Here is a 25,600-nt window from a genome sequence, read left to right as displayed (position 1 = left end):
AGTCTTTGCATTTGCTTACTTACGTGTTTCCTTATCATTCTGTCCTATGTAACAAGTGTGAGAAGCTCACAAATCAAATACAACTGAGGAATGTTGAAACGTCACAACAATACCAGATTGATACTGATTGATTGATCCCGTCTCTATTCATAAGACACGCTCACCTGTCTTGCCACAAGCTGACAGAGGCAGAGCAATGACCCATGAGCACAGCTCAGACCTGAGACGGGAAATGATTTATCATCCATGTTGAGCTTCCCTGGCCTGACTAACAGCCTCTGGAGACAGCGCTCAAAGCAGAGACAGCTCATATGTTACCAATGAACAAGACGTGCTCTGTGGAGGTATTGCAATATTTAGGAACGTATGAAAGCAACAGAAATACAAACATACATGCACAAGATCTGATACACAGCACATTTATATACACACGTAAATCACACTTCATAGAAAGGTCTCCTTTCTCACCCACTGCAGTTTAAAATGAAGTTAACAAATGGCTGGAACTGATCTTTGTGCCTGAAGCTCACTAACACATGCAGAGGCAGGGCTGTGTCATCACACACACACTCAATGAATGTGTGTTAGATCTCGGTAACACATCATACTCCCATCCACATCAAGCCTGCTCAGCTGGAACCGAGCACAGGGAGTCTCAGCTCTGTGAGGGGCTTGTTGCACAACACTGAGAAATCTATCACGACACACACACACACACACACCAATTTGGGCACAGGCACTCATGCTTGCCACCTTCTAAGACAGACATGCAAGCCTGGCAGAGGTCGTCTCAAGTCGCCATATTTCAGAACAAGCACTTTTTCCTGTACTCCGTCATGACACCCTCTCAGTCACATATAGATGGAGCTGCACGTCACCACATCATAATGTACGTACGTCTCCAGCCTGCATCTAAATAAAGTTGTTTACTTCCACAAAAACAAATGGTTAACATTCTTTCCCTCATTACACATCACTTGTAGTCTAATGCCAAAGATTAATTATAGCCATAGGCCTTCCTTATCTTTACTATGTTGAGTAGCGCCACTCCAGACTAGACTCCAGCTCTGGACTGTTAAGCTGCAAATCATTTAGATATTGATTTAACCCACATAGGTTAATTCATCCAGATAATTTCCATAATGAAAACATCTTATAAGCCACAGTAACGACACCAGAAACGTAAGCATTTCCACTTTTCAACATTCAACAATTCTTCTATTCAATTCAATCTATACAATTTCCTTCTATTCATGCAGGTTAACGAAGATAGTGAGGTTGAAGGTAATGATTTGGTAACTGGCAGCAGCCTCATTGGGCGAGGAGCTGTGGGGTGAGTGAGTGGCAGCAAGTTAGCAGTGATTGTCTATTTTTAGTGGATGTGGGGCTGTTATTCTGGGGATGCCCAAACAGGCCCTGAGCAGGGGGCAGTGGGTACAGACATGTATATGGGTGTGTGCATGTGTTTGTTTGTCTGGGTTTGTTAATATAAAGATGAAGTCCTCTTACCTTCTATGGATGGAGCTTGGTCCTGGGCAGCATACAGCATTTCCTTGAACGCCTGGTGAGGAAACAAGAAAACCCAGTGAGACGGTGAGAACTTCTGCAGCTGAACTACAAACACACACACATAGACCCAAGCAGCAGCAGCTTTATACAAGAGATAATAAAACACTTTTCAATAGGTGTTAAAAAATTCCAAAAGCACTTTTAAATAGATTGATTAAGCACTAACCCTCAGTATCCAAACCACACTCACTGATCAGCAGTGTATTTTAATTACCCTAACCCACTGCCACAGCTGCAGGTGCAACAATACTATCATTATATTAATGAAGTGGCAAATCTCATTTTTCATCTCACAATTAATGATGTAACAAATGTAAATTATTATTCTATTAGAATTAGCCATTACACCCATTGTCTTCCAAATGTGTATTTTATTACACTTGTAATACAAGTTAGGTTGGTTTGATTAGATCAAGATGGATAATGACCTACACATTAAAGTGAACAGTGTGAGAAAGACAAACAACAATGACAACAACAAAAGACAAAAAAGTCTAAACCAAACTGTGGATCTGGAGAATCGTTACAACGTTATTGTATAGCGGATTACATAAAACCTGATTACAGTGGGCCATGAGGCATTACACAACTGTTACTTAGCACCATCTGCTTTTACAGTGGCATTCAAACCATCTTAAGCCATTTAAGGGCCATTCACTAAACACTTTCTCCATATGGGAGGATTGTAGCAACGGACACACAGCTGTCAACATAATGAACAACACCAAACTCTGGCATTTTGATCATCACTTATAAGAGCAATGAAGATAATCTAAAGTACTGTGCAACAACGTACAACAATTAAAACAATAGGTTGTTGATAGGAATCGGGATTATTTCAGAGTAACACTTATGGACTTTATATTGGACAGAAAATCAATTTCAGATCCGTACTTATCCTCACATTAAATATGGGCCATCTTTGTTCCTTATTTCTTTGTTATTGTTACAGACACAGAAAAACAGATCAGGAGCAACACGGCAGGTCTCACAAAACAAGAACACCGTTTGTTTTTTGGACTTTTGAACTGAACAGTGATAGAGTCAAAGATCCTCTGACTGGTGTCGAGTTTAATTGAAAACAATGTTTTTTATCACAGCTTACATCTTTCTAATTTAACTGGCAGACTGAGAAAAGAGATAAAGGGGAAGATGACGACTGAAAAACTGGCAGATACAAAGGACAGAAAGAAAGACACACAGGAGATAGTTGCAGTGGTTAAATGAGGTTGTTTCTCTGCAATAAGACTGATCTTGAAGATAATGGAAACTGACAGATAATTGTGCACTAGCTCATCTGAACATATCAGTGGTAATCAGAGACTGGACTGGAGCTGAATCCATTTTCTCGGTGAAGAATATTTGGAACTAAACTGCCCCAGCAAAACAGTAAAAATGTCCGTCTATTAAGCTTCATGAAGTTTAATTATGTTCTGAATCAGTCAGTGTGTTTACAAGGCTCAGTATTTTGTATAATACAAGTAATTTTCTATACAGCAATCAGCTCATCCTGCATGGAAATGAATTATACATATATGATGGCCTTCATATTTATCTGTCTTATCCTTTGTGCATATTAAACTGATCTCAGTCCAGGTTCCTATAGATGCTGCTGGTGTTGTAACATGACAGTGAGTGAGTAATTCTCTGTGTGGGTGGAAACCTCTCAGAAACTGCTGTGCATTAGTAACAGCCTGGGTTGTTGATACTTAAGACTCATACACTGCATCCGAATCCAGGAGGTAAACATTTCATGTGCATGTAGCATTGTCTCTACCTTGTCTGATAAAGATCGCATGCAGGAGGAGACCCACTGAGCACACTCAGCTCTGGAGCAGGGCCCAGTCCCAGCTAATCTCTGGTGAACAAAAAGTCCCCCACCCTCTCACCCCCTTGCCTAATAGGTGGGAAATAGACATTCAGATCCAGACAGGGAGGCGTTCATTAAGATGGAGGCATTGCCATGGTGATGGCAGTGATGGGAAAGCAGGGCTGGGTGGCTCTTTGGGGAATCGGGACAAACCTTCAGGCTTGGCAATAATCAGGGGTGAAACCTGTAGACAGTGACTAAGCCAAGCCTAATGGGGCCATCAGTTTGAATGACCATGCATTAAACCAAACATACACACTTATGTCACTATGTCCAACCGAGACTCACACTGCGGAGCGTGCAGTCGATTGAATTTTGTTAATGGAATTCAATCCTCTGATCGCTGTGACATGTCGAGTGGACACTAAGCTAAATATTTACGTTCAAGATGGCCAAAGTCTTTCTCTACGATGCTTGAGGTCGTTATCCTGAGCTTGAGAAGACCGCACGGTGTGTGTGCACTGTTATGAAGAGATCTCTGACTCGCACAGAAAGCAAATCAATGGTGGATCACTTGAATCCCTGGCTCTGTATCTAAGTGGATCCCCGCACGTAGGAAGAGGAGTGGAGAGGATGGGAGGAGAGGCTGAAGGGAGGGGAGGAGAGGAGCAGAGGGCAGGTCTGGTCGGGGACCAGATGTCCTCCCAGTGGGGGAGGAACGATGAGGTGAGGATGGAAGGAAGGGGGGAGGTATAGGAAGGGGGGGTTCTCAGCAGTTGCCATGCCTGTTGTATACATAATGTTCATATTGTAGAACATGCTGATAAATCACACGTTCACCGTACACACTCTAGATGATGTGCCGTGCTTTATGTTTATCATTTCCATTAGGTCTGTCACAATTCAAAGCTCACTGTGCTTGTTTAGACATTTATACTACATCACTTAACTTAATTAGGGAGAGACAAGGCTTCACCTTTGAACAAACAACACTCACTCACTCACTGGAATCACACAGGCACCTGCTTTTCATCTTCACACTGAAATGTTGCTTTGCTGGTTTTGAATTGTAAATGTGAGTCTCCACATTCACTCTCCTCCTCCTCCTCCTCCTCCTCCTCGTCTAAGCTTACACGAGTGATTAGACTGCAGACATAAATGCATTAGTGGCCTTGTTCTCTCGCCCACACACACACACCTGCAGCTCTACCTCTCCGTTATACAACACACATTAAAATACTGCTGTTACCACGTTATACCTTACATTTTACATCCTGTTATGCATTCAGGTTCGCTTTGTGTGAGATACCCTTGGGCATGTAGAGAAATTAAAGTGAGAAGAAGAAAGTGAATTATGTTAATTAGTGAGTTTCTACAAAATAATATATATATTTACTAATAACTATCACCTACATCCCCTATTAACCTACACCACCTGGCCTTTGGCACAAGCCACTAGAATCAGCAGGACATGCACATCTCCATACCAAACAGCTGTTTAGCATAAAGGTTTATAACTGCAATCCCACAGGATAAAGCACACACCTAATTACTCGATCACTCAATCGTCCTGTCAATGCCTACATGTTCCGATGAAGTGCCTTATACTAACTAAAGCCTGTCTTTACTGGAACAGCCACTTTGCCGCATCCTTCTCATCTGCATAGAAACCAGCTGACCAATCTGAATGGGCAGTGCACACATTTCCACACAATAGCCTGCTACAAAAATAGGAGAGTGAAAAGTGGTCAGTGGGTTAATTAATCCAACTGGCACACAAAGACCAGAATATCACTTGAAATCATATTCAGTTTGGATGTGGATGGACCACACATAGAAATTGTCAAATAGTCACATTTTACTGCATGGAGGTAAAAACAACATGCGCCGATGGAATAATGTGTCACTGGGTCATGTAAGAGACAGACAACTGAATTACAAAACAGCAGCTGTGTTGGCTGCAGCGGCCACTGCAACATCTAATGCATTATAAATACATAGTGGGTTGTTGGTGATGGCTACCGCTGCATGTAATAACTGAAATGTTTGATGAATGTACTTCAAGATGTATATACGTAGGCTTCGCATCAGAGAGACATTAAGGGTGTAAGTCTGTTTTGTCTCAGTGACCCACTTCAACAAAGTCAACTGGCTTTACTCCCTGGAAATAACTTGATGGCTGTCCTTGTCTTTTGACGAGTTCCTCAAAGCATGAAAGCCTTGAATAAGACGTCCATCATCTGTAGGTGAGAGCTCTCTCCCCCGCTCCCTCTGCCCCACCCACCCACTCAGAAGGTAATGGTGTTTACAGAGGTCAGACAAAGACTGAAGGTAGCTGCCAATACTGTATATACAACCTAACCTCACTGCAAACTCTCTGATTTGGGGAAGAATACAAAGTGTGTGGACAGGAGAGCAATCCTGCAGTTCGACACAAATCTATAATGACTACACATGGGACAACAATATGTTTATACAGGCTGGATTTTTGGTATGGTTAAAAAGGAAAAAAGAAAAACGAATGCGTCGCCTCCCGCTACATGAATCAAGTGTGTGTTCACACCAGATTTCTCGTTTTGCTTTCATTTCTCATAGAAATACATAGATATAGACTCACACTGTTCATCAATCTTTCCTGCTCACAAAAATCACTTTTTCTGATAAAAAAAATTATTAAGTGTCCTTAGACATTTAAAAAAGGATAAACATGTAATCATCCACATCATTTTTAATAATTAAAGTTCCTTGGATGGAAGTTGCCAGCAAATATATTGCAAAAATACCATATAAAAACTTTGATGACACTTCAGGATTATTATCTAATAAATCCAAAGAACATCAATACACGCAGATGACACAAAAAATTTATCGCCATCCATCTCAGGTCAGTGAGTGAGAGGAGAAAACTGGAGGTGTAAAATGGCTGGTATGGCCATGCATCTGTCCCTGGGCTCACAGTGCGGGAGTCTGTACATACAAAGAGCCCAAAAAGGCTCTGCATGTGTGTTAACCACCAATTAAAATAAAATTATACTGCAGAGCCGTCCTTTTCCTACTATGTTCACTGCATGATCAGACATCTCTTTCATTTTTTTGATCTTGAATGATGTTGCCTGAGGATGATTTTATTAGATGCTGATGACAACATAGCATTCATGTCAGGCTGGACAGATCTAAATGTCTGCTGTATTATTATATAACTTTAGAGTAATATGAAGGGCAAGTTTCCAAAATAAAACCAATCCAGTGAGCCTCTGTTGAGTCTGGGATGTAGGCTGCTGAGGTTGAAGAGAACAGGGTCTTTGTCTATAATTCATAGATCTAAATGGAACAGAGCAGCCTGTCCTGTCACTGCATGTCTGCACTAAAGCTCTTAATGTAGAGCCAGTAAGAACTGGGGTGTGAAAATAAAATACTGTACAGCACCCAACAAAGACCATGTGTGCACACAAAGATCCCTCTAAATCCACAGACACCAGAAAACCAGATAGAAGATCATGGTGGATGAAATCTTTGGTTTTTAAACAAATATTTCTGTTAGCCTGTGCAAAATGTTAATCACAGTTTCATCTTGCAAAAATATAATAAACTGTCTTTTTTATTTTTCAAAACTCAATGAACGATGAATAATTACAGATGCAAATTTGAAATATGCAATAATGAATAATTGAATCCGGGGACATTGCCCTTGTGTCAAGTTAGGTTTCTGCAGATAATGAAAATCAAATTTTAATTCAGCCATTGCTGAATTGCATAAGAAGTGTTTTTGTTAGAATTACTGCAAAAAACAATGGGCTCAGTTCTTTCCTTTATGTGTGCTTGCTTATTTCCTATATGAGGACCAGAGCCAAAATATAAAAAATATGGGACAAACAAATGTAAAGTCAAAAGACACCAATGTTTGTTTTTCAATGAAAATATGAAGAAAAAAAACACACACAAAGACAAATAAATTATTTATAACATTTTCTAGATATTAATGCTATGAATTGCTAAAAGAAAAAAAAATCTTCTTTTTTTTGCCCCAATATTAAAAGGTATTCATTAGTTCAGTAAACTATTTTATTTGGATGTTGTAAACTCAGCAAACAGTAATAATAATAAACACTGAATGCTCCCTGTGGCTCTTAACAACCGCAGTCAATTTCCCTTCCATAAACAATAGGGCATCCCTTATCTTCCCGGTCCTTTATTGCTCTCAAGACAAGGCTACACTGAGGCTGAAAAAAATATATAGTACCTGTACATTTAAAAAAAAAAAAAAAAAAAAAAAGGCTTTTAACAGTGTTGCCATAGTTAATATCAACTGTTATCTCCCAGTTTCCTGGAATACTTTCCGAGCAAATAGGATGTATTTTCTACTTTCGTCCATACCCTTAATAAGATTTTTTTTTTCTTTCTTTTTTCCAGATAGAAGATCAGTTTCACTTTACCTCATACTGAAGATACTGTTTCCTCCACTCGGGAGTGATGTGGGACGAAAGATGCTCCGCGAATTTCATTTTGCCGGAACAAATGTCCCCCTCAAACCTCCGTTAAATCCGAGAGCGGCTGTCCCCCCTTGCCCGTCGACGCGACTTTAGTTTGTGTCAGTCAAGTTGCTGCTGGCTTCAACATGCGGCGCGTCAGCCCGGCGCACTCCGCTCCTGTCTTCACTCCACTTCTGGCTCGTCGCGCTCAGTGCACTCCGAGTAGATCCCGTTCCTCATACTATTTCACGGGAGGGACGCCAGCGATCGCAGCCCCTCTCTCTTTAACAGGTGGTCGACGGGCGGCGGTGGAAGTGGCTCAGTGACTTTGCTCCGTCCCTCCCTGGGCAGGTCTGGGGACACTGCGGTCCGCCATCGCATTGAGCCACAGCGACGTGGTTGCGTCAGCAGAGCGCGCACTGGCACCGGGCGGTGATGGGACCTCCTGCGAAAAGTGTTGGCAGTGCCGCGACCAGGGATCCCCCCCTCCTCACCTTCTACTCATAGACCACAGACAGGACCCCCACGACACGACCCCTCCCTCTTCATAAATCGGAAGCTTTTGTCTGAGGTGTTGCTGTCTGTCTGAAGAACTTGTGTTTCTGCTGTTGTGCCTCTGCAATGAAAAACGAGATCCAGTTAAATCTTATGGCTCAACACAAATATATCCAGTGTCCAACTCACTGTAGATTAAAACAAGTAGGCTACCCTATTGCATAACCTCTAATGACAGAAAATGTGCTTTTTAAGAATTATTATTGACTCATCTCTCTCCTAACTTTTCTCTAGGCTATTTGCAACTGTGATCCCTGTTGTGTAAGTTATTCTTACTGATACAAGTATAGCCTACTCTAATACCTTTAAGGAGGATGAGCCTTTTTGTTCATGATCTGAAAAAGCAGATTATTGTATAGTAACTGTCCACGCTCAACCAAGTTACAGCATGGGAATGACAAAACTAAAAAGATCCGTGATCGGGCCACTCTGTGCGTGTGTGTCATAAGAATAGCCTATAGCTTCCAGATTTGATTTCATCTTGTCTGAATTAAACTTCATCCCAGAGAGTTGAATGTTGAGTTAGTCCACTTTTGTTTTGTTTGGGTGAATCTCATGAGTGATGGCGAAACAGCCTCTTGGTCTGCTGCATGGACTCAACATGTGATAACTCATCGTTGTGCCAATAGTAGCATCTACTGGACAAATAGCGCTAATGCACTGTGCCGCCAAAACGCCTGATCTCATGACAGATGTCAAACTAAAGCTTTTACATGCAGACATCAGATACATATCGTGTCAGTTACAGGAGAGGAACAGGCTAAATGGATAAAACACTGAAATGAGACGAACTGGTATCATACTCGATAGGAAATGATGGAGTTGTTTGTAAAGCCAGCTAGCCAAAGTCCAAATAAAACTTAGCCTTCCTGCGTTACATTGCTGCAGATTTAACCAAAAACCAACACGCAACTAACCGCAGCAACAAACAAAAAATCAGGCCGTAGGTAGGCTACACTTTAAGGCTACAAACCAAAAAATAGTGTCAGAGTGTGTGTATTTTTCTTACCCATAGGAACCTGCATGCAGCCGGAACCTTTGTTGCGAGCAGGAGTTTTTTTCCCCGGAGCTTTTAGTCGACAGTACCAGAGACGGACCAATGGGGTGAAACAGATCCGACTGTCACGGATTGTCAGCGATAACAGATTTTTTTTTTTTTTTTTTAACGAAACGGTTGCTAAAATACTTTAAATCGGTTTTATCCGGTCGCTGCCGTCCGTTTGTGTCTCACGTCTATCACACGGACCCGGGGCGCGCGTCGTGTCTGGCCGCTCGCCATCCACCAACAACAATAACAATGGCTTCTGGGTCGCCGTCGTCCTCCCCGGACACTGCGACGGGCTCAGGTACGGACCCGGCTCGGCCTGACACCGGGGAGCCCCTCGGCGGAGCGGGCTCGGACTCGGACTCGGACCTGGGTCTGGGGAAATTTGACTGCAGCGCCGTGGAGATGGGGGATCGGCTGGAGGGAGAGGAGCTGGAGACGGAGTTCGAGTCCGCAGCGGACCGCGTACGGGATCTGATCCAGACCGCCAGCAGGGACCAGCTGCTCTACCTGTATGCGCGCTACAAACAGGTGAGTGTCGGACTGAAGGGCGCCGCGATGGCGTTGGTCACTATGTATTAAACCATCGGGTGCAGCTAAAGCACCAGTGTACAGGAAGAAGCGACATGAATGGGAATACCCAACATTAATAATTAATCACTGGTGTTTCACCGATGACATAGGCCCACTGCTGACTGTTGCCAGTTTATGTTATTAGGCCTCGTTAACCAGCTGAACCATATAAACTTATATACACGTTGTGTTCACAGGCCAAAGTGGGAAAGTGCAATACTCCAAAACCTGGATTCTTTGATTTTGAAGGACAGAGAAAATGGTATGTAGCCTATCCCTGGTGACCAGGTTGCAATAAAAGGTTTGTGCACATATTGTAGGCTAGATGTGATAACTGGGTGAGTTTGTTACTGTGGGCTAGTAAGTGCATTAGTAAATCTCATTCATAAAATGAATCTAGGAACTAATCAAATGCTCTAATTTCATTTCAAATGTCTTGTACACATTTTATTTTGTTGCATTCACCCACTTTGAAACACTTTGTAAATCATTACAACATATGTTACAAATAAAAATTTGCAGCAAATGTAAATGTCTGTGATGATGATCAGGATGATAATTGTGATCATGTAATTACAGGCAGGCCTGGAAGCAGCTTGGAGACATGGAGGCAGAGCAGGCGATGCAAGAGTACATTTCCTGTGTCAATGTGTTGGACCCTGAAGGCAGAACGAAGGTAATAAGGCTGTTTAGTATTGTTCTTGTGATACAGTAGATTATAGAAGAACTGTACAATTAAGCAGAGTGATAAAAAATAATGACTCATTCTCATATGAGTAGGAAGAGGAGGGTTTATAAAACCGTCTGAAATGAGTAATGTAAACATCATATGATAAGCAACTAGCAGACTCAATGAAATCCATACTTGTTCACTCACTGCAATCTTTTTCTCCTGCTGCATATCATGAGATGAGACAAAGCAGAAGTTCAACTCTGTTCAATCAGAGAATATTGTCTAGAACCTGCACTGAACTAGCATACCTGCAAATGAAAATGAAATGAAAATTTGTGTGAAATACCACCCACCTAGCACTTCATATTTACAAAACCAGCCATAGCATTTGAATTGAATGTAAAATTGAAATAAACGCTTAGTACAAGTATAACAAAACTCATCTCTGGCCCGTGGTGAGAAAAAAAAGAGAAATTTAGAGGCATCCAGTGTCATTTTTGGCCTTTTAAGATGCAATGCAGTGTTTTTGTCAGTAGAGGTCAGTGTCACTATGTCATTTTGTCTCAGGGATTTTAGTGCCTCTTTGTTCTGTACATGTAGAATGAAAGATACATGAGGAGATTATGTTGTCGTCCTCAATAGCTGACATTTTGGGATATGAATAATGCAAGAAAGTGTCACAGTATGACGGCTGCCGAGATGTGCGTGTGTGTATGGCGACATAAGAGGGTTTGTTTACATCTCCACACACTCCTGTGTTTGAGTCGTCGGACTGTCAGGAGAGTTGTGTTGCCATGGACAGGCTGTCCTTTGGGGCACAAGCGTTCAGTTACAACAACAACTTTGTGCCGTCTGTGTAGCTGGGAAGAGTATTATTATAAATAGAACACCGAGAAGAACAGACTTGTCATGGATGATGGGTAACACCAAAATGTGTGCTAAAGAAATGGGCCTGTGTTGAATAACGCCAACAGAGAGCTGTGTAAGATTATGAAGGTGCTGGTCATTGAGAGTATCAGCTTTGAGCCAAATAAAGCTCAGTTTGCAATGGAGTTGACTGAAGCTGGCAGCAGTAGGAGTTTAGCATCTCTCTAAAACTTGGTGTCAGATCTAAGTCTGAAATAATTAATTTACAAACTTTTGGTCCTACAAATTAAGATTCTGCTAGAAGGCAAAAAAAATTGAGGGAATTGTTTTCTAAATTTTGTCTATCATCATTTATATTTGAGATTACAATTGTGGCGTTCAAAATGAAACTGAAGAATTGAGGCTGAAGCTTTAATATAAGTTGCAGGGTTGATATAAAAGTCTCAACAACATGATCTTGTTGTTGCAACCAATAAATAGATGTTGATTTCCAAAATTAAGTACATGCTAATACTTTAAGTATTGATGTCAAATAACAAAAAAATGTTCCTTCGCATGAGTGCAACTGTTAACCATTTTTAATTGCCATGTAACTTTGTATATTTAAAGCGTCACACCTGAAGATTCCTGCCACATACGCATGACCAGTTTCTGTGGATTCCCTCAGTCCCCGAACCGACAGGGCTGGATTCACACTCTCGTAATGCTTCACAGGCACAGCTCCAGCAGGATGAAATTAGCTTGTGTTTTTTCTATAATTGAAAAACCAAAGAATACATTTCTGTGTGACCTACAGAAGTGTCTGATTGCTCACACATTTTTGTCTCCATGAGGTTTCCCTCACCTCCTTATTACTTCTCCTTTTCCTCCCTCGACATTGTTCTCCACCTCTGTGCTACCTGCTTTTCCTCTATTAATCTTTACCCCACCCTCCTCTTTCCCCCTTTCATTCTGTTATTACCTCTATCCCTCCTCTTTTTTTTGCTCTCCGTCCATATTTGTGTCACGTTAATAGTGTCACTGTCGACCGCATGTCCAATCCTGACACGTTCTTTTATCTTCAGCCATGCTGCGGGGCAGTACTCGCTGACTCTGCCCCATCGCTCCACAATGCCAGCAGAGAGCTCAGCAGACAGTGCCGGCAAATGCCCCCGCCCGCCCGCCTGTCCCACCCCCTCGAAAAGAAGCTGATTGTATTAGCGTTAACAAAGCACCTTAGCATGGCAGCGCCTATTCTTTCGGAGGCACAGTTAAAATGGTGTAAGTAGGAGTGCATAGACAGAGAAGCAGGGGAGAGAATAATAGCCAGAATTTGACCTCTGTTCCTGTCTCAATTGTTGAGCAGACACTGGCTTTATATTACATTACACTGCAGAGGAGCAGGGCCAGTGCATCAGCGAATATTCTGAGTTTCTGAAGTGAATTAGGTTGTCCCAAAAGTGCACACACAGTTGTTTTGCTTCGCTTGTCATGTTCTTCCCCACTCTCCCCCATTTTCTGAAATCAGATTTGTGTGGGTTCTTTTGTGAGTCAAGGTTGGTCAGCGAAGAATAGGCCGGGTAATAAAGTCTAGGCCCAACTCAAAGAAGTATGGGATTCCATCGAGATACAAAAGATTAACAACAGTCACAAACGAAGGCGCAATATATTTGATGATGTTTGCTCGCATGTTTGTTATTGGTTATTTATTGCCAATGAGGTCATGTCTAAAGCTTGTTTCTGAAAACTGCACATTTTGAAGTTTGCGTCTGTTGTGCATTAGTTTTGCAAAGGCCCATAGGGGAGCGTCTATAGGTAAAAGCCATTCATGGTGAATAGATTAACCCAACCCTATTGTGTTGCTTTAAGCACACAAAACAGCAAGGTCAGTGCCTCTGTCAATATAGGACGGCAACACAGGCTGCAGAACTATAAACCAAACTAGACGAGGTCTGTGACACAGTTTATCACTGAGCGAGTTTTAACGGCGAGGAGACATTGAGCTTTAATGTCTGACTGTTTTTGTTTTTTTTTGACAGGAAAGACAAGGAGCAGAAAGAAGAACAGGCTTCGGAGGAGCAGCAGTCAGCTCTCTATACCAGGAGGAGATGATCAGGTATGTACATCAGAAGTAACACAAACACACGCAGACAAGGCATTGATTACGCGGGGGCTGACAGCAGCATCTGAAAGAGTTTCATACACACACACACACACACACACACACATACACTTATGTGTTGTTGAACCTGGGCACACCTCACAGTCTCGTTTGTGTTTTCCGATGCCAAAGCGTCTTAAAAGCCTTCACCAGATCTCCAGGGAGCTCGAACAGACTCAGCTTTTTCCTCCAGTTGTGAATCACCACTTATTTAATGCTTAGGTAAACTCAGTCTGAGTCTGGCATTGTTAACCAATGGTCTTGACGCTGTATTTGATTATATTCAACAGACCGTAACCGCAGTTAGGGTCTGGAGACGTCATACAGTTCTGATTTATGTTAATGAAATATATTCTCCATTTACTTCTGCCTGGCAGACTTACTCAAGCTGAAAAACCTCATCTTCATTTCAATGAAAAAAGAGCTCTTTTGCAGATGAAAATGAGATGTGTGAATCCTGCAGGTTTTCCTCCTAAATGGCTGTATGTGATTAGTATGCACAGTCTTGGGAAGAGGCGGCCAGAGTCTCTCCCTTTTTAATTACGTTAGGATTCGGAGGGTTAGTCCAGGGGGGCGATGGAGACAGGCCGGGTAAGGCAGAGGGAGGCGGGTACAGCAGGTTTCCCAGAACGGCGCTCCCCTCGGTGATATCCGGTTGCAGCGAGCGCCCCCGAGGGAAACCGGCAAAGGAGGAAGTCATTAACATGGCACGTACACACACCTATGCACACGTGTGCACACATAAACATACACTCGCCGCTATACGTCGCCGCGATTGCATCCAAATCCATGCACAACCTGCCGGAACTGTCACACTCACTGCTCTGCTGCATTTCAATTTCCTCTTTCACACACACACACACAAAAACACACACACACACACACACACGGACCCACTCCATATTAAACAGCTAAGCACCTGTTAACCAGACAGAGAGTTAATTGCATTGCACAGTGCTCATCTCAGGCTCAGAGTGTGTGTGTGTGTGGATGGCGTGTGTATCGACAAAAGCAGGATTGATTAGCAATATCCCTGGGCTACTGAGCTGATCAGTGTGTGATTGAGGAGGCTTTGAAAGCTACATTTGTAATTCTCTTACCCACCTTGAAAAAGCATTCTGATTAACACTGGAGGTTTTGTTGTCCGGACACTTTGCTGGAAGCCGCCGGCTGAGTTATTTGAGTTCTCATTGTTTCTCATACTTCCATGGATCTCAGCCATGTTGAGAGTGCAGACCAACAGGGTCCTATAGGGGAAGTGATGACAGATTGTGTGCGTGTGTGTGTGTGTGTGTGTGTGTGTGTGTGTGTGTGTGTGTGTGTGTGTGTGTGTGTGTGTGTGTGTGATGGATGGTGAGGCCGTGGTGTTGATCAGTGAAGCTCAGGCCAGGTAGATGAGTGTTCTCCACTACTGTGGCCAGTTTAGCCTGATGGATGAAGGACATATCTGCCAGTACACCAGACTGGACACACACATGTGAGCACGTAACACCTTCTCTCTTCCACACACACACACACACACTCATACACATACACACATATAATGTATATATACACACACACTGTCACACACACACATACAAAAACCTTGGTACCCCAGCTGTTGTGAAGACAGAGTAGCCTGTGACCTTCCCAGCATGCATTGCGGCGCTGTTGATGTCACAACGTTTATAGGAGCCACATTAATCATTTGTTTGTTTATAGCCGCTGTGTGTAAGAGTGTGTGTGTGTGTGTGTGTGTGTGTGTGTGTGTGTGTGTGTGTGTGTTTCTACAGCCTGTATACAGGTGTGACCTGTGTGTGTATTCATATGTGAGCTTATTGTAGTGATTGTGTATATTATATAACCTTTACATCACATACTTAGCTGTGTGTGTATGTGTGCTTTTTATATGTGAGTGTGTCATGTGCCCGTCAGGCCAGCCCTGTCCGATCATCAATGAAAGACTGATGAGCTGGCCTATTGATTAGTTGCCGGGGGAGACGGATGGCGGCCACACGTCAGGGACACTTGGGGTCACCGTGGCCATCAGACACGGAGTGGGTGTGGCTCAGTGTGGGGCCTCATGAATAAACATAGTGCTGGTAATCAGGAGTATGTAAATGAATGTGCTCATACATAACCTAGCTGTGATAAAAGTGTAATGAGTTATTCATAATTCATCACAGACTGATGAGGAAATGGCAGGGAGGAGTGGGAGTGGGGAGGCAAGATCGAGGTGAGAGAGAGGAGCCACGCAGATGAAAAGATGAAGAGAAGAAAGTGCACAGGTTCAGTGAAGAACTTTGTGCCAATTATGGGCAGGAAAGGTTTTTATCTCCTCGTGGGTGTAGTTTAAACTAAGTCATAGTTGATCCAGATGTGAATGGAGTTTGGCCTTGTATTGGAGGTCAGAGGATTTCACTGAGGAGCTTGACTGGGATTCTCTGAGCTAACTGGTCGTCTTGGCATCAAACCGGTGGTTGTATGAATTAATGTATTTTAAACGTCATGAAATGGTAAACAATTAAAAACAGAACAATGCTAACTATGTTAAAAATATATATATATCAAGTACACAATTATATAAACCCAACCCTTTATCAGGACTATAAAGCACATTGAGTTGCCCCTTGGTATGAAATAAAGCTGCCTTGCCTATCACTGTTCCTCTAATAACGCATATATACAATTTGGAAACAGGGGCTGCATGAAGAAATGCAGCCGGCCCATTAGATCAGGGGTACTCAAATACATTTGTCGAAGGGCCAGAATTTTTCTTAACAGACACCTTGGGGGCCGAACATTCAAATAGGCCTAGATTGAAATTAAATTCACCTTTTTCGTCTAATAATTTAAATATGTTTATTTTACTTGTAAGCACATAATTTTTATTTATATACTTCACGGTGTTTTGTAAATGTCTTAACATTATCATATCATCATTTACATATCATGCTGGAGCTTTACACTGCTGACTTGTATCCTCAGACATGCCCTGTGATTTTCAGCTTAAATATGAAAGGAGGCTGACCATCACAGGACATGTCTGACTCTGTTCTGAGGATACAAGTCATTGGTCCTGAAATGTGTGTTTCTCTTCTATAATACACATTCTACATCTCGGAGGCGACGTCTTTCCACACACGGGCTTCCTTCACCTGTCAAACGAGGCAGAGCTCAGTGGGAAACAGTAGGAGAGACACAGGCCGAAGGCACCGGGACACAACACCAGGGGGGGGGGGGGGCAGGTCGTGCAGCTGTGCACCGCTGACGTGCACGCAAAAACAATCGCGTCTCATCAAATGCGCGCGGCTACGGCTTTTGAGTTGTGAGCGTGCATGACGCGCGGCTACATTGAATGGGTTTCAGCGCGCGCAAAAGACGCTTCATCTGAACGGCCCCCCATGCATGATGCACACACAGTTGAACCAAGACGGCGGTGAAAATCACCCACGGTCTCTGCAGACAGGCAGGGAAAACCCTGCAGTCCAGCCCGCTCCCCAAACACTCGCGCATGGTGATTTGGGTTCGTCAGCGTTTCTGTATCCCAGTGCAGGGCCTCACAGGCACACACAAACGCTCCGCACGTGTTTCCATGTCCCAGCGCATTGACTTACAGGCGCACGGAGCCCGAGAAATACAGTAATATGTAAACTAGTAGAACTCAGTCGCGGGCCTGATTGGAAGGTTCGGCGGGCCGGATGCGGCCCGCGGGCCGCCTATTGAGTACCGCTGCATTAGATTATCAACACATTTAGTCCCGATAACATTACTATGACTTATTTCTCTTAAATTTGACAAAGCCCCTCCAGAGAGGTGTACAGGTTCATCTCAATAAATTAGCATATCATGGAAAAGTCAATTTCAAGTAGTTCAAGTCAAATAGCCCCAACTGAGTACATAGAATCTATATGTCCATCTATTATAGATGGACATAGTTATCTGCAGCCAACGTTTCCTATTAAAAATGCTCTTTTTAATTGGTCTCTTGTAATTTTTTAGGATATTGAATTTATAGGTCTTCAATAAATGTAAGCAATAATCATTACAATTAAAAGAAATTAAATAAATAAAGACATGAAATGTTTAATTCTGTGTGTAATTGATCTATAAAATGTATTAGTTTCACTTTTAGAACTGAATTACTAACACTACTAATAAACTTTTCCATGAAATTCTAATTAATTGAGATGCACCTGTAAAGTATGATTGCAGTCCACTGTTTTGTTGAACGTTTGGCATTTACCTGTTGCCAGACCACTGCAATCAAAACTGTACCCCCCCCCCCCCCCCCCCCCCCACCAAACCAAACAACATCCTCAGTCCTAATGTGGCAACAATCCTCTGCGGCCCCTGTGCGGCTGCAGACAGGTGTGTGGCACTTTTAAGGCCCAGTGCGGCAGAACTAGAGGGCGTCACAGACGGGAACTGGGGGATTTGGCCTTGGAGGAGGCGAGGTGGGGGGGGGGCTGACTTACTGCGTGGGAGTGGTACAGTGGCGGGTATGTGGGCTTTCTGTCAGACAATAGAGCACTAAATTCAATTAATCTGAATGGCCGGCATGGTTTAGCGGGAGGGGAAGGCGTAAAGCTCTAAATGAGATTTCGCCCCTTCTCTCCCCCTCACCCTGCAGCCCTCCACACCACCACCACCACCACCGCTGCACCTCACCCCCTCCCACTCTCCCCCGGCCGCCACCACTCATTCCTGTCCCCAATGCCAGGAGGTGATTAGAGACACAGTGATATAATCAGAGTTGGGACGGTGCTATGTGTGTGTGTGTGTGTTTGTGTGTGTGATGACTAAATACCGTAGTAACCTAGGTGCTTTCCACACACCCCTCCGCTCTCTAGCCGTCTAGTTTGGGTTATTCTGCCCTGGTTTTGAGCCACAGCGTACATCTGCCTGCCTGTACAATAGAGATGATTGTAGTTTGACATTTGCATAACAGACTAAACATGCAGACTTTTTTCATGGGGGTATTTCTTCTGTAGAAAGTGCTTGTGATTGTGTTGGCATAACACGGACACTGCATGTGGAAAGAAATGTTGTTGTAAATTGTTGTTTTTTTTAAACTTTTAAAATCAAAAACAAAATTCAATTCACCTACATTATACTGATGAATTTGCTTAAAATATAAGTCAGGAAGTCATGTGATTCTTTGACTATGAATGATGGTCCAACACTTTCTTTCTCTCTCTGTCTCTCAGGGAAGAGGATAAGAACATCTTTGACTACTGCAGAGAAAACAACATCGACCACGTCAACAAGGCCATCAGCTCCCAGAAAGTGGATGTCAATACTAAAGATGAAGAGGTAACCACGCACAGCACAGCACAGCACAGCACAGCACAGCACAGCACTGAGCCAGTATGCAGAGTGAAATGGTCCTGGTGGCGTTATGAGAGTTGCAATTTTTATAGTGCCACTTGAAAAGATTATTACCGTGTAGGTAACGCGGCAGAAGTAGAGTAGGGAAATCAACTGTTCACCACAGGATTCATCTGCAACCGACAATGACGAGACGCATTCACTGTTTTCAGCAGTAGAAAGACTGGGTGTCCTGCGCCCTGACCCCCTTTGTGCATGAGGGCAGGTGAAAATGATCAGAGGAGTATCAGGAAAAATACAGGTCACTGGGGGATAGTCTTTTGCAGTCATTACATAATGGTTCCAGTGACCTGAAGCCACAAACGCACGGGGCGCCGCTCCTCAGGCCGAGGTGTGTGAATTGTGTGAACAGCCTATTATTAGCATCGCTAGGTGTTTTCTGGATTGACCCTGAAATCCATCCCTCTGTCCTGGATTCATTATCGGCCAGGCCAAATGGCTCGCTCCCTGCCTCTCTTTCATCACAGCCCGTTCTTCAGATAAGCAGCCAGACGGCCCGTGAATTTTTTTTTTTTTTCCAGTCAAAGACCAGATGGTTGTGGGCCCACAGCAGCAGAGAAAGCTTTTTGTCTGTCCTGGCGTGTGGTCGCCAGCTCGCCTGCAGTACTGCCCGCTCAGCAGCAGAGGGCAATGGTGAAGTTCCACATCAGCGACGGGCGACTGGTCTGCAGAAGAGACAGACCCAGACTGAGGCTGTGTCCCATTAGACTCTGTGGGGGCGTGTGACCAGTTGTCCACCTGTGTTACATGTTTCTGGTGTCAACTCATTGCCAACAATGCTAATTAAATACCAATTAAGATTACAAGTGTGTAGAAGACTTTGAGAACTCATTATGATTTGCACGGTTAATGAACTCATCCCGTGGTGAGTCTATGTCGCCCCTGGTTGCGTAAGCTCAAAAGCTTTTGTAAATATATATCCTTTCAGATCATAAATAAGAAAAACTTTCAGCAGTCAAACTACAAAAACTGTCATCATCATTACTGCACATTTTCTTAGACAGGTTCATCAAGTGCAGTTTAAATGTATCTGCAGCTAAGACAAACAAGCCCAAAGAGCCGACCTTCAGGTTTTGTGCACTAAAACTAAACAACCTGCCACTAAATATCATCCCAGACATTATCTGTGTTCCATTAATAAACAGTTTGACATTCACCTTTTTAATGATGCCTTTAATATTTAAAGCTTTAAAGAGATGGGCACCATACCAGTGAGATTGATTACTGAAAATATTTTACATGGTAACGTTTTTCAGATGTTAAACACGATGTTAAATCTTTGCATACTTGCCTCCTCTGCATCATGAAGTCAAACACGCAAGTTTGCATATCGGGACAGAGCCAGAGAGAGAGGATGAGACAGAAGATACAGCAGAGGGTGGAGGCATTGAGGTTTCCACACCTTCATGCATTGTTTTCCACATACAGTGTACTGTACATATACGTATGTATGTCACACAATTTTCTAGTCTGTCTATATAGCAATGCTACTGCAAGTGGGAGTTTTCCAAACCTCCTCAAATTTAGAGAAGCCTACACTCAACCCACTTGAGAAGAGTGCTTAACATTTTGTTACCTGAGGTTTTTCTCTCCCTGATAAAAGGCTGTTTCAGCCCTGAAGAGGCAGCGCTATCTGCTCAGAAGACACCGTTGTTAATGTCCTCTCTTCTAAATACAGAGGCTGGCTAAGACTCTGAATGTCTCCGTGAAGGTTGTGTTCCCAACTTTGAATGCTGCACTTATTCTGTTTGACACAGTCAGGCTCTTAATAATCACTGCAACACCGCAAATAGCTCAGTAACACTGACTGAGTGTGGTGTCCTGTTGGAAGAAGTAAAACTCTGGTCTTCAGTGAAAATGTGGGCAGCAGTCAACAGCAGCACACCTGGAGGAGGGAGAGAGAGAGGGAGGGAGAGAGAGAGAGAGAGTGCACCTTATTGGTATTCTGGTCTGGCTCATAAGTATCCATTTTAACATGCAGCCACGGTGATCAATATGATTTAAGCAACAGAACTGGACTCAGAGAGTTTGCTTTACCTAATTGGCCTCACTGAAAAATGAGCTTGTGTGGTTTTATTAGAACAAGGATCTTGGACCTAAGGAGAGAGAGTGTGCGCGTATGTGTGCGTATGTGCGCGTATGTGTGCGTATGTGTGTGTGTGTGTGTGTCCCTGTCCATGTGGGATAGAGTCAGGGGCGACTGATCAGCTGCTCTCGTTTTGGGTACATCAATCAAGATTTACAGAATGTGTGCCGGTTTCTTTTGCAATTTGTCCTGAAGATTTCAGTCTGAATTTGCTCCACCTACAACTCCATCTGTACACACACATACACACACACACCGGGCAGTCCACATATCTCATCACTCTGTCCACAGATCATTATGGAGCTTTGGTCCAAAGGCTCTGAGTTCTGAATGGTTGTGCATAATTTATTTTGTCTAGAAGCAAAGAAGCTGATTGAAGTCTGGCTTAGTTTGAGGCACAGGAGTTAGGGGGGGGGGGGGGCATTCATAACTGTTCACATGGGACAGACACGATGTTGCAAAGAGTAAAGTTAATTTAAACATTCCAATCGTGTAAAATGTGTAAATCGTACTTTCAGACTTTTCTACACACCTTATTAAGGTAATCTGGTTCTGTTTGAGTCTTCTCATGCATGTGTGTGTTTGTCTTTGCAGGGTCGAGCTCTCTTGCACTGGGCCTGTGACAGGGGACACAAAGAGCTGGTGTCTGTATTACTGCAGCACAAAGCAGACATCAACGGCCAGGTGAGCTGTGTGTGTGTGTGTGTGTGTGTGTGTGTGTGTGTGTGTGTGTGTGTGTGTGTGTGTGTGTGTGTGTGTGTGTGTGTGTGTGTGTGTGTGTGTGTGTGTGTGTGTGTGTGTGTGTGTGTGTGTGTGTGTGTGTGTGTGTGTGTGTGTGTTCCAGGGTTTTGGCAAATGAAATTGTTCTGCAAATAGTTCCTCAACAGGTGAAACCTTGATTTGAAGTTTGATTTTTGATATGCCAGCTACAACAAGTTAGCACATATAGGTGAAATCAAATAAGTCAAATAAGCCAAGATATTCCTCTGTGATGGTTCATTTGGAGGTATTGACCTCAGGCTGTTTTATCTTCCAGTTTTTATTTTCCATGTCTCATATTTGACAAAGTTATAACAACCGGTTTCTTTGTGGACAGTCAACACCTACTCCTCCCAGAAGTGTTTTCTGCACAGTACATAGACAGAAACAGCCTGTAGTATCTTTTTAGCTCTTCCAAAAGATCGATGACGGGAACCCTCCACGGGGAAAATATATTGTGGATCGAGGGCGAGTGGATCAGAAACTGTCCCAGAACTCAGATCTCTGTTTTGTTATTATGTTCCGACCCCTGCGACTGCATAAAACACTTCATTTCAGAGTGGGACGCAGGGACTCTTTTCTGTGGTGATGGAGGAGCGTGACTCTCATGCATGCAGCTACATGCACATTCACACGCTGCACCGTCACTATGTTCCAGTGTTTGTAATAGGAAATCATGACACTTCCTAGTCCCACTGCTCAGCCCACATGTAAAATGAATGAAGGCAAATAAAGTGACATCTTCAGCATCACCACTGCCCTCCTCTTCCCTCTCTCCATCCCTTTGCAGAAGGTCACCTTTAATTCACTTTGTGCCACAGACAAATCCCCCGGGGGCTTTAGCAGACAGAGTTAGCTGGTAGCTAGCCGAGTGTTTAGCCTTCCCAAGGTTTAGCTGCATTCAGGAGGCTTTAGCTCCGGCGGTAAGCTGGCTCAGCTGCACATCGGAGAAATTACTCCTCTTCCCTGCCCAGTGGCACGACACAGTGCAGTACACGGGGGCTGCACACTGAGGCTTTAATTGTAAGGCAGAATCAATTGGAAGTAATCAGGCAAATTGTTTTACGTTGCACAACCCACATAATCAGGACATTTCACAAATGACTTTCTCTTTTGTGGTCATGCGTGGCCCCTTTTGTTTTGAATGCAGCGGGGAGGGGGGGCGGATTTGTGGCGAATGGTTCATAAAAGACTTAACAGTGGGATAACTACGAAACACTTCACTGATGATTTAGAGCCATATCAAGATAATGACGGGAGAGGATTGATGTATAGATGGAGGCTTTTGTCCTTTTGTAAGATGCGGCATATTTACAGTCATGTATCTATCACTAAAATATGAATTGATTTCTCCAGGTGCCAAGAGTTTTCAGCAGTGAAAGTAGGGAACATAAATCTCTGGCCAGGTAGTGAGATTGGACAGCTGGATTTATACAGACTGCTAATTCATTTCCAGCACATGTTTTTGTTTGTTTGATTGATTCTTCTACATTTCATATCAAAACACACCGGGAAAAAAAACAATGTTTATTTGGTTTGTTATAGACGATGTAATGAACGAATAACAGAGAGAGGATGAGTATAATGTAGAGATTTGAATGGATTTTAATGATTCAAATCCTGTTCTGCTTTAAAATGAGACTTTTTGACCAAATAAGTGTGTGTGAAGTTAAAATAATAAGTTAGAGGCAGGGTTTTTATCCAGTCACAGTGCAGACATCACATCAGTGCATGAACTCAGGCCACTGGGACTGCTCCACCTGCCAGTCTCTCAGGTGTCAGAGGAAGCCGGCCTGTGGAGGAGACTGAATATTACAGAAACTGGACCTCAGCAGCCGTTACTGGGAGCAGATTTATGAGGTGGCAAAGAGGTGGCTGAGAGAAAAATATAGTCAGCTAAATCATATCACTCTGTCGCAATGCCAAATTATCTCACTATGTAGAGCTTACAGAGCGATATGCCTCTCATTAGAACCTGCTCGAACATCCTTTTGTGTTTTTTTTTCTTCCCGGGGAAGTCAGTGAGGAGAGGAGCGAAGGAGAGAGAAGAGGGAAATGAAAGAAGGAATTCTACCGTATTGGAAAACTATAAAAAAAAAAACGAATAAATTGATGTGTAGCTTTATGTTGTCTGTTATTTCTGCCCAGAGCCGCTATCACATGAAACAAAGAGCATGGGAGATTGTGAGAGGAACAGAGGAATGTTTGGTTTGTTTGCAGGGCTATTAGAGCGACCAGTAATCTCTCTTGACCTCTACCAACTGCAGAGCGACCAGTAAATAAAGATCAAACATGATTTATGCTTAATTTGTTGATTAAAAAGGGGAGGGGGACTCGAGAGTTAAAACAAAAAGTATTATTATTTGCTTGGCAGAGGAGGAAAATCGTTTGAAATTAATCAACTGATTGTTTTAGTGAATTGTTCCCAAACCCTGGTAACCTGCATTAAAGGCTCGTTTGATAGTTAATCCTGGATCAAGGCAGGGTGGGACTACAATAGGTAGCTGTGTGTGTGTTTGAATACACAGATCACAGATCTGCCACCTGCCAACTGTAGATCAGGCCCTGGTGTTGGTACTTTAGGTTAACCACCGCCTCCACTCCCCCCACCCCCGTCCTATCACTGCTCCCTCAGCTAATACATCCAGAGAAAGTGGGGCAGACAGCAGCAACTGTGGGAAAGATGACAATAAAACCTCACTTAATGTAATAATGGAAATTAAGGCTTAAACACCAGACTTATATTCTATGTGCTAGAATGTATTTAAGAGCATTAAGGAGGAATAAGCTTAAGTTTAGGACATTCCTTCATATCATGACAGTAATGAAACAAATTCAACAAAATAAATGTATCAGTGTTTAAACAGAAGAAATGGCAAACAGGGCTTTCTATTACACTTCAGTTTACTTACTTTTATTTAGTTAGAAACTTTCTGATTTGAATCATTATTTTACTATTGATAAAACATCTCACCCTCAGTAGTAACAGAGATATTGATCATATTACATGATCTTACAACTTTCTGTTTTCTGTGAGCACTTTTCCAGGTGAAGAGTGAACTTTAATTAACGTTGCAAATTTAACACTTTACTTTATTAAACAAAGTCTAAACATTTCAACTGATTCGGGGCACAAATTCAAAGTTATTAAACTGGTTCATCAAAAATGTTTTACATCAAGACTGAATGTGTCTACAACAGATACAGTAGAATAAAATTGAGTTGTAGTTGTTCTTTTTTTCATATATATTTTTCATAATGTCACAAATTTAATACATTAGTGTGTTTGGTAAAGGTTGCTTAGTGCTATGAACAGTAATAGAAATATTAAATATTAGTCTGTACCTGACCTAGTGTGCCGTATAGAAAACCAAGACAAATTTTGACATATCCACATAATTCACAATACAGACACTAAACAACAGGACAAGTAAGGAAAATAAGGAACTGGTATTAACGTTTGATGATCCTATTTTTGGAAGTAGGTTTGTGTCCTGGTGTGAACCATCCCAACTTCTCCTGTCTCTTTCTGTTGTTAACTTCTGAAAGAGTAATCACTGAAACTGAAGATGGATCATTAGGAAATGGGTAAAATCTCAGGAATGTGGTGAAGTTATGTGACAAATAAATGACCAGAGGCTGCAGTCAGTGTCATGTCAGGGGTCTAGACGTGTGTGTGTG

At 42.8% G+C, this 25,600-nt stretch overlaps 2 protein-coding genes across 2 annotated transcripts in view; one reads left to right on the top strand and one right to left on the bottom strand.

Moving 5' to 3' along the window:
* Window positions 1-8,254, bottom strand: part of xpr1a (xenotropic and polytropic retrovirus receptor 1a) — a 62,610-nt gene extending 54,356 nt beyond the window's left edge. Inside the window, exons 1-2 of the mRNA XM_085774329.1 lie at window positions 7,813-8,254; window positions 1,510-1,561 (exon numbers count right to left, since the gene is read on the bottom strand). Coding sequence (XP_085630455.1) covers window positions 1,510-1,561; window positions 7,813-7,881 — 121 coding nt within the window. The 5' untranslated portion in view covers window positions 7,882-8,254. The remainder of the gene's footprint in view (window positions 1-1,509; window positions 1,562-7,812) is intronic.
* A 1,227-nt stretch (window positions 8,255-9,481) lies between these two features.
* The window catches only part of acbd6 (acyl-CoA binding domain containing 6), a 30,133-nt gene continuing 14,014 nt past the window's right edge, over window positions 9,482-25,600 (top strand). Inside the window, exons 1-6 of the mRNA XM_085774327.1 lie at window positions 9,482-9,979; window positions 10,219-10,283; window positions 10,601-10,697; window positions 13,580-13,656; window positions 18,894-18,999; window positions 21,755-21,844. Coding sequence (XP_085630453.1) covers window positions 9,701-9,979; window positions 10,219-10,283; window positions 10,601-10,697; window positions 13,580-13,656; window positions 18,894-18,999; window positions 21,755-21,844 — 714 coding nt within the window. The 5' untranslated portion in view covers window positions 9,482-9,700. The remainder of the gene's footprint in view (window positions 9,980-10,218; window positions 10,284-10,600; window positions 10,698-13,579; window positions 13,657-18,893; window positions 19,000-21,754; window positions 21,845-25,600) is intronic.

Source organism: Trachurus japonicus, chromosome 4, assembly GCF_045865225.1.
Source record: "Trachurus japonicus isolate A0001 chromosome 4, Traja_1.0".
NCBI lineage: Eukaryota > Metazoa > Chordata > Actinopteri > Carangiformes > Carangidae > Trachurus > Trachurus japonicus.
This window is presented reverse-complemented; position numbering and strand designations above follow the sequence as displayed.